This window comes from Galleria mellonella, unplaced genomic scaffold (assembly GCF_026898425.1).
Source record: "Galleria mellonella isolate WM207_F2 unplaced genomic scaffold, CSIRO_AGI_GalMel_v1 utg139, whole genome shotgun sequence".
NCBI lineage: Eukaryota > Metazoa > Arthropoda > Insecta > Lepidoptera > Pyralidae > Galleria > Galleria mellonella.
Genome location: NW_026441995.1, coordinates 7,219,461 through 7,229,193, shown reverse-complemented (window position 1 = coordinate 7,229,193; position 9,733 = coordinate 7,219,461). Strand labels below are relative to the sequence as shown.

General features: G+C 31.7%; 1 protein-coding gene across 1 annotated transcript; it reads left to right on the top strand.

Moving 5' to 3' along the window:
* Positions 1–445: 445 nt before the first annotated feature.
* LOC113516435 (lysophospholipid acyltransferase 7) lies at positions 446–9,423 on the top strand. The gene is made up of 7 exons (XM_052903305.1): positions 446–993; positions 1,410–1,726; positions 2,199–2,350; positions 4,180–4,391; positions 5,724–5,897; positions 7,241–7,379; positions 7,823–9,423. The coding sequence occupies exons 1-7, from the start codon at positions 764–766 to the stop codon at positions 8,063–8,065; spliced, it is 1,467 nt and encodes a 488-aa protein (XP_052759265.1). The 5' UTR covers positions 446–763; the 3' UTR covers positions 8,066–9,423.
* The last annotated feature ends 310 nt before the right edge of the window (positions 9,424–9,733 follow it).

The window sequence follows — 9,733 nt, the reverse complement described above, 5'->3', positions numbered from 1 at the left end:
TGAAAACTATCATGGTTAATTCCTGATGAATTCATTATGATGGGCTAATGGGCCTGTTTTCATTCTCATCGATTCACTGGTGTTCCACCAGCGTAGCCTGTTAGCGCAGGCGGGGTTACCATTCCATTATCATCCATACAAAAAACCTACTTAGAGAACTATGTATGTTGAAAGAGCGTACTAAATATGTAATATCTTGTTATTTCTTTTTAGAAAATTGTTATTTCCTGTGTAACCTACACAGGAAATAACAATTTTCTAAAAAGTCGTTATTTTATATATTATTGTGATATTACACAAATTATAATGATTTATCGATATATTTCTATGTAGTACCTACTAAAAACAAGGAATAACCAAAATTTTTGCGATAGAATTGTATACGTTATAAGCAGGCAATTGGATTGTCAATATCAAATTGACATTGATAATTAGTTAGACGCCAGCTGTCAATTAGTTATAGGTTATACAGATTTCAGAAGTTTCCGAATTCCATAAGATAAAACATTATATTTATTTATTTACTTATACAAAGACAAAAGTGAACAAATTGACATACAAAATGAAGAATAAACATTCCATATCGCAATAAAGTACCTAATAATTATAAATTAATAATTAGCCACTTGATATATGTAAAATAATTACGTGGACTGTGTATCTACACTATTGAAATCTTTAATCTTCGTATATTCGAAATAAACATTGGTACATTGTACTATATCGCAGTGTGAGCTGTGAAGACAAAAGTTACATTTGAAAAATGTTGTCTTTTGTCACTAAAAATTTAAATGACATCATATATTTAGCTCTTCTTCTATCTAGTGTCGCTATAGGACCTTACTACAGGTCTCTGAAGAGTATAGAAACAAAAAAATGGGTTGGTAGTTGGCTCGGCATTTTGCTCATTCTTATTGTATCTGGATACAATGCTATTCATCCCATTCTCTCAGCTGTTCTTGGTATATTGGCTATTAAATTGGTTACTGTCAAGTAAGTAAAAATTCTACAATATTTCTTTTTCATTTCTTATTAATAATTAAGTAGCCCAAAAATTTATCACAGATAAAACTTTATTATGTAGTTGTCTTTTAAATATTATTTATTAGTTTTGTAGTGTGAGAAATATTTTGCTTAACTAGCAATAATTATTTATTTATACATTTTGTAACATATATAAAATATAACACCACAGATTAGATAGATTTAGATTTTTATACATAGGCCAATATAATTTTCACTAAAGAATTTGTGAGCATAAAAATAACAAAAATGAGATAAAAATAGTAGCTAATAATTGTGTCACTATGTAGATATAATTTAAAATGTGTATGACTATATTTTAATAGTAGCATAATGAAACAAAATTCTAATTAACTAACCAACAATATGAAAAATGTGTTTTCCAGGTATTGCCACATAGTGTCATTTTTCTTCATGTTTGGATATCTCTTCTTTTTCCGATTGGCTAACAAATTTGGACTTCCTTTACCCTCAGGCCAAACTAATCTCATAGAAATGATATTGGTTTTACGAATAGTTGGAGTAGCTTTTGAGATAAATGGTTCTTGGTTGGCAATGAAAAAGGCAAAGAAAAAAGAAAATGAATTGGATAATTCAAAAGATGCTGAGATGATTCAAAAAGATGATGAGTTTCTAGAGTTAATTAATCCTTCTCTTCTAGACTTATTTCATTATTCTTTCAATTATGTGGGATTATTAACTGGTAAGTACATATCTGTAAAGCAAATAATACAAATTAATGTATGTGAGCTATAAATAAGTTTCTTTAGATTTATTAATGTCTTATACATGTAGTAATAATAATGAAGAATATGTATATAATATATATATACATTCAAACATTTATTGTTTATTAATTTTAATTTATGTATATAATAGAAAATTGCCTTTAAATAATAGTGAAATAGTTTTATGTAAATTCAATGACACCAAAAGGACCAAAGAAAACATTAAAAAGATGAAGTTTTTAAAACCCTATCTATTTATAATAGGTGAGTAATTAAATATGTTAACACTCACTGATAGATAATGCACCTACAGTTTAACTGGAAAAGAATAGTTGCTTAATGTAATGAGACAAGTACAAATTGCAGAGTAATAAAGTCACCCTTTATTTTATAAGTTTTTGCTTTTAAAATCTATTATTAAGTATATATTATGCTTTCACTTTTCAGGACCATACTATAGATATCGTACTTTTGATGATTATTTTCATTTGCCATACAGTAAATATGCTGATTGTATGGGTTTCACTATAAACACATTAAAAACGGTGCCATTGTATATATCACTTTACTTGGCTTTATCAAATCTCTGGCCATTAGAGGTGAGATTATTATTTTGTACTGATTTAGTTAAGTATAATTAACATTTTTCCTGATAATACATATTTTTATACATTCAGGGCATGTGGAAAGGAAGGTTACCTCCACATTACCTTTACCGTAATTATTTATTTATTTATATGCTTTTGTACATTCACCTATAGTATAGATACTAGATTATAACAAAAATTATACACAAGTCAAACTTATCCCTTAAAGGAATTTTTTCCAGTCAACCTTGAGAACCTGGTACCTGTGGTATTGTTACATTAATTTTTGACATTTTATAGTTTCATAATTTTTTTTGCACATATCAACTGTGTGTATCTTATGAAAATAGCTGAATCATTTCCTTTATTATATTTATTAAAATTATTTGTTCAATTAATATAATAACTGATGGATGGTTTGTGTCTAAAAACTACTGAACAGATTTGAGTGAAATTTGGTACTCCAGTAGGTTATATCCAAGGTGCTAAATTTAGGGCATTTTATATACATACAGATTCAGGCGGGTAAAGCCATGGATATAGATAGTAAAAAATAACCTTGACTAAAGACAATGAAACTGAAAAACAAACATTTGGATTATTATAAGTCAAAGGTCAAAAACGTTTACATCTTTTGTGGTCGTTGTATAATTATTAAAGAAATATTTAAAAATTATTATCAAATACTTTGCACCTAATATAATATACGAGTATATATAATAAAATTGTTGTTAACAAAAATCATATAGAGAGGCAAAATATTGTACTGTATTGTAGTGTACTTTGCTAGCCATTTTTACAATTGATTTCAATCGAGTGTTTACTACCCGAAAGAATCTTTAAAAGGGTATCAACGAAATTACGTATTAAGCTATAAATTCTTGTATGCTTTATCAAAATTGGTTAAATGAAACCTGAGATAAAATTTGACCCCTTTACAAAGTATGAAGTCTTGCAGAATGGCCCTGTTGTTTACGAAAATATCTTTAATTGATATTGTAGGTTTTTTTAATGGGATGAAAATGGAATGGCAACCCTGCTTGCGCAATCGGTGAACATAGGTGAGATAGGTATCATTGTTTTATGTTAGGTGAGAATGAAGGAACCGAGTTCAGTTGGTAGGCGTGGTTAGGTGAATCCTGGTGAGTCATCACGTCGTACCGTTTTAATTAAGAAGATGGTTTCCAGGAGCCCCCTCCCGCGTTCCGATACTGTTAGTTACAACTACCATTCGAGTGAGCGTGTCGCCCTCTAGTTGTAGGTAGTTAATACCAAGTATTTACATTACGTTTCTATTGCAACACAGATTAAATCATGGTCATAATTCTTTGCGTGATAAATTTGTAAGCACGTACCTATATCGTACATTGATATTGTTTGAGTGATGTTTGCAACATTTGGTTTGTTGACATTTCATATGTATACATACTAATTGAACACATACGAGTGCTTTGCATAATTGTATTTTGAAGTAATTCTTTTCACATTCCTTAAATAAAAGTACATACATCATACTATACAATGTTTATATATTTTATGCGAACACTGTCTTATGTTCGGTGGCCCCAATGTGGTATTGTTAAATAATACAGCATATGCTGAGAGGGATACCTATTTAGTATTAATTGAAGTATAAGTAATATCAAATTTTGTATTCCTATGTGTATTATATGAAAGGCTTCATGGGCGACACAGTATGATCTGTTATTTCCACGGTACTTGTTTATGTCTATGTTCCATCAGGTGGGCTGTCAGCTTTCATTCTAAGTTGTATAAAAAGGAATGCAGAATCAATGTTTTTCCATTTTGTATAAATATTAATAAGTTTTATTTGTTTTCAGTATGTACTGTCGGAAGATCATAACAACCGGAGCTTCATTTACAGAATGCTATATCCGTGGGCACTGTTTACAGCATTCCGGCAACGCATTTATTCTGGTATGACCTTGGCGGAGAGTGTGTGCACATCAGCTGGTCTGGGCGCATATCCAGTGGAAGGGCAAAACAGAACTGGCCACGGTCCTACAGTTGGTTATATGAAGATTAAAAAAATGTATAAAATATTTTATTATCTTTCAAAAAGTGCTCGCTTTCGTCTAATTATTGTAGATTCAATAGTTGGCACACTAGCATTGATTTATCATCATTTCATTTTATTTCATTACATATATTTATTGTATTTACTAAAATCTACGCATACTAAATAGTATCTCTCTACTTTTCTTCATTATTGATCAATTCTTTTCATCCAAAAGTTTACATGTGTGTCTAAAAAGTCATGTTTTCAACCGATTTCAAAAAGAAGGAGGTATTTTTTTTTTATTTTTCTTATCTTATTACTCTGTTATAAACTGATATGGAAAATTCTTTTTCATTTGAAAGAGATTTTTTTTTTATTTTTTTTTATACAACTTAGAATGACAAACAAGCTGACGGCCCACCTGATGGAAAGTGGTAACCGTCGCCTATAGACATGAGCAGTACCATAGACATAATAGAGTATATTGTTTCGCCCATGATACCCCCCATGCGTTGCCATTCCTGAGGACTCAGATGTTATTCCTCTGTACCCAGTAAATTCATCAATTCACTAATCAATTCAAGAGTATATTGGTTTCATGGTAATTTAATCAAAATTGGTTTTGTAGTTTAGTTTTCTAATCAAAATAATAATTGAAGTCGGTTTTTTGTTGGACACAATCTTATTAAATATCTATTCCCATAATTGTTATTTAGTACATTATTGGGTTTAAAAGTAGTAGGTACTAACACGTGCTGATGCTGATACATTGTATTCTTATACCATCACATATATAATACATACTCACATCTGTTTATCTTTACAATATATAAATTATAGACAACGCTCATCTACAGCTGTTTAATGACCTTTTGTTTATAATTTAATATTTAAATAGGTGAAGGATAAGTCACGATGACGTTATCTACTTATTTTGTATGTACCCATACCTAAATGTACAATTACTGTTTTAAATAGATTTATGTTTTTAAACAGGTATATATATATAATAAAAAAATAATTTATGATAAATCTTAAAAATACATTAATGTCCCATTTTTGGGGCACAGGTCTTTCTCCATAAGAAGAGAATATAACTTTTACTTTAATAAAAAGACAAAAAAAAAATAGAGTTAAATTGTTTGTTGTTTTTAACAATTAGTTTTAAGAAAAATGTTTAGTTTCCCTGGTAGAATACTTTTAAAAGAAAGGTAAAGATTGGTAATGTGTTAATTCTATATTACATAGTCCCTGGTACCACTAAGAGCAAAATTCTTATAATTAGACGTAATTTTAAACAATGTATTGGCCTTCTAAGATCAGCCGCAATTATAATTTTATTCTGATAATAAACAATATTTGTAGGACTGATGAAGAAGCCAAAATTGCTCAATATGATTTCAATACAGTTGAATCTATGGATGTGTGGGGATGCGAGACGGTAGTTACATTGCGTGATTCGATGAAGGTATGGAATAAAGCAGTGCAGTACTGGGTGGCAATGGTTGTGTACAAAAGGTTCCCTATAAAGCCTTTAAAGTAAGTATTGTGAAAGTATTCAATTTCTTAATCAATTGTTTGTTTGTGAACAGTATTCTCTGATGCTTTTCTGTTTTTACTGTACGAGGTTTGTCCGGAAAGTACGTATAAAAGTTTTTTAAAAATTTTATTTTACAATTATTCAGGTAAATCAATTTTATCCCCTTCAAAGTACTCCCCCTGTGACATAATGCACTTGTGCCAACGCCGTTTCCACTGTGAGAAGGCTCCTTGAAAGTCCTCTGGTTGTAGGTTTCTCAGCTGCCCCGTCGTAGCTTTTTTTATCTCATTTATGTCCCCCAAATGCCGCCCCCGAAGTACCAATTTGGTTTTTGGGAACAAGAAGAAGTCACACGGGGCCAAATCCGGCGAATAGGGGGGGTGTTCGGTCACCGTAATGGAATTTTTACTCAAAAACTCACGGACAACAAGAGAGGTGTGGACAGGGGCATTGTCGTGGTGAAGAATCCAACGCCCCTCTCGCGCCAATTCTGGACGAACTCGTGCCACACGAGCTTTGAGGCGTCTGAGCACATCGACGTAGAATTTTCCATCAACTGTCTGGCCTGGAGGGACGAATTCTTGATGGACAATCCCCCGAACATCGAAAAAAACAATCAACATTGTCTTGACATTTGAGCGGGATTTTCCTTCACAGCATCATCCCCATAAACTGTTCTGAGATCGGCAAAAATTTCACGGCCATTCTTGCCGAGTTTCGAGAGAAACTTGATTACGACGCGCTGCTCTTCAACGGAAGCGGGCTCCATGCCGACGGGGTTTCGTTAAGAGGTAACTTCACAGATGGCGTGACAAGCCAGTTCGCACCGCACGGCGGTCAGACCAGAACTGAAGCATTGTTAGGGACATAAGGAAGGGGTCCTGCGCTTACCTGGCCTCCCCACTCCTCTTTCTCGCATTCCAGAACACTTTTATACGAACTTTCCGGACAGACCTCGTATATAATATTCTGTTTTTACTACTTCATTCAAGCAGACTTTAGTCTGAACAACAACGGGCTAGTGTAACTCAGAGTAGTAGTAGAAAATGATATAACCGGAGTATATACCCAAGTATCGTGTAGTCCTAAATAATCTTGACTCCCACGAATAGCACAGTTCTTGGCACCAGTTTTTCCATAAGAACTGGCTAGAGTTTCACTTGGTGTTTTATTTCTCCTCTTGCACTGGTGTACAGTGTTTTGTTTCCTTAATCGTCTCTTAATAAATATCTTAGTAAGTTTTCATTTAGTTTCTTAGATTACTCTCTAGATCAAAACACTTAATATGGTCAATTTAAAGAATAACTGCATTTTTTTTATAAAATGATTATTTTTTTTTAAGGATTCATGCAGCGTTGTTCGTTTCCGTAATATGGCATGGAATTCACGCTGGATATTTCTTCTGCATTTACTTCTGTCCGTTTTATTTGATGGCAGAAGATATATATTACAAATTATATTACAAACCCGCTACAGGTTTGGTAAGTGTCACTCATAATCAAATATAGATGGGAATAATTGTCTAGTTTTATACGTATATATTAAACTGCTCGTGTCTACAGGCAACGGTTACCGCTTTCCATCAGGTGGGCCGTCAGCTTGTTTGCCATTCTAAGTAAAAAAAATGTATTTAAGTATAATACTATTTATTTGTTATTACCCATTTAATACATTATGCATAGTTTTGTATTAGTAATTGAATCCTGAAGCTTTGCCTACATGCATCAATATAAAGTATTCTATGTAGAACATAGGATATATCTTATCCGTATATTGAATTTTATTCAAATTCATTTAGTAGTTTTTGCATGAAAGAGAAACAAACATTAATTCTAACAAACTTTCCCATTTATAATACTAATTAATTTAATTTGATTTATATAGTTTACAGATTCATTCATGAAATGTTTTATATATATTTCAGAAAAAGAATATAATTGGTTTCATCATGTGGTTCCTAAGATCTCATTCTGAATCTTATCAAGCGGCTGCATTCCTTCTGCTCACATTTGATCGGATCTGGATATATTATTCGTCAATGTACCACTATTGGTACGGCGTTTGGTTCACCTTCCTCGTTTTAGGTCTCATATTGAATCAAATATATGGTAGACCGAAGAGATTACAGGTAGAGGAAGAGAAAAAATTAGAATCCAAGAACAAGTAATGTGAAGAGATTAGTAGTTAGTAGTAGTATAAACTTCAGCAATGTCAATATTTGAATTTTACATTATGTTTATATACTTAATGTTTATGCAAATTAAAAACACAACCACCTAAGTTAATGTATGCTATTGGAACAGTTGAAATTATATGAATAACCAACAATCAGTATAATATGAAATTATCATTGTTTCTTGTTTACTGATACTCAATTTACGAGGAGAATGTAAAATTTGGCTATTTCTATCTACATAAAATTTCCGAAGCATGAAGTTACGAGACGCGATTTCTGACTGGTACTGCAGGGAATATACATAGAATAAATCACAGTTATGAGCTACGTAGTACGTAGCTGATTTTTCGCCTTTATTTCTCGCATAATCTTTCATAAGTCTCATGGTTTCTGCTTAAATTAAATTTCAGACATTCAGTTACATACAGCATTAGTTTAGCAGTACATCTATTACTTTTATTAGTTTCAAATGAAATCGGTCCAACCATTTATAAATATATGGGAATTAAATAAAAACAAATGTAAGAATAACTGTTGAGTGTCTTGTGGATACCTCTTAGCAGATAACATTCCTAATACCGAGTTATCAATATTTTTTTGTTTAGATTCAATTTTTTTGGATTTTTAAGACTTCAAAAGTGGAGATTCTGTAGTTTTTAATCAAGGTATCCGGCTATACGATAAATGAAGGACTTTTTGTGGTACCAAATCTATTTGTGCGCTATTGTCAAGTATTGACAAAAAATACAACCAACGTTGTATATTTTTTTGTTACACCCTAAAACTCGCCATTTTTACCATATGTACTGAAACTAAACAATATATGGTGCCTATTACCAAATGTTGCGGCGGGTTCTGTTTTATGATATTATTTTGTAGGTATAAGTTGTAATTGACATGCTGTTTTTTCTTCAGTGTAAATTAAGTAAATGACAAGCCATTAAAATACAGACGCTTTCTATGGCAATTTATATAGATAGGAACGCCATTGTGTTCTAACGAAAACAAACTTCATTGCTGCTTATAGGCTGGAAAATAAATTATTACAAATTTCCCCGTCATTACGGAATTTTATAAAAAGTTGTCCTATTTAAAATTATAATTAGTATGCTCCCCTCGCATACGTCAATGTCGTTAAATTTGTCTGTTGCCTATGGTTGATTGCTAACTCTGACCAATTTAGCACGGGATTGGCTTCCCACGAGACTGTTGACTCCGGAAGTCTATTCGGGTAGTTACTCTGTAACTACTAGTCATTGGGTGTCTAACCCAATGACTATTTGCAGTTATTTACATTGTAACACGGCGGCGCCAACTTTGCAGAGCATTAAGTAAGCTCACTAAGTAGTAAGTGTTTAGAAGTGCTGTCATTTGTCATCATTCATCTGTTTGAATTATTGCTCAAAATCAATGAATCCAGTGTTATAAGTTTGTATAATTCTATTCCTGATTAAAAAAAAAATGTTTTGATCATTTTTGAATTATATTCCTACTTAGCTTAATTTTTTAATAAATAATTGATTATTAACTTCTTTAGTAGGTTCTTTATGTAAGCGCTATTAGATATTAGGTTTCAAATTAGATTAAAACAACCCAGTTGTAAAATAAAGCTTTATTGAAACATTCCATGTAATTTTACATAAAATTAATTATACAACA

Excerpts from the sequence above, each read along its gene's own strand:
- LOC113516435 (XM_052903305.1), top strand. The coding sequence starts at position 764 with ATGTTGTCTTTTGTCACTAAAAATTTAAATGACATCATATATTTAGCT. Across the intron at positions 994-1,409 it reads ATTAAATTGGTTACTGTCAA|GTATTGCCACATAGTGTCAT; the intron begins GTAAGTAAAAAT and ends TGTGTTTTCCAG. Across the intron at positions 4,392-5,723 it reads TATATGAAGATTAAAAAAAT|GACTGATGAAGAAGCCAAAA; the intron begins GTATAAAATATT and ends CAATATTTGTAG.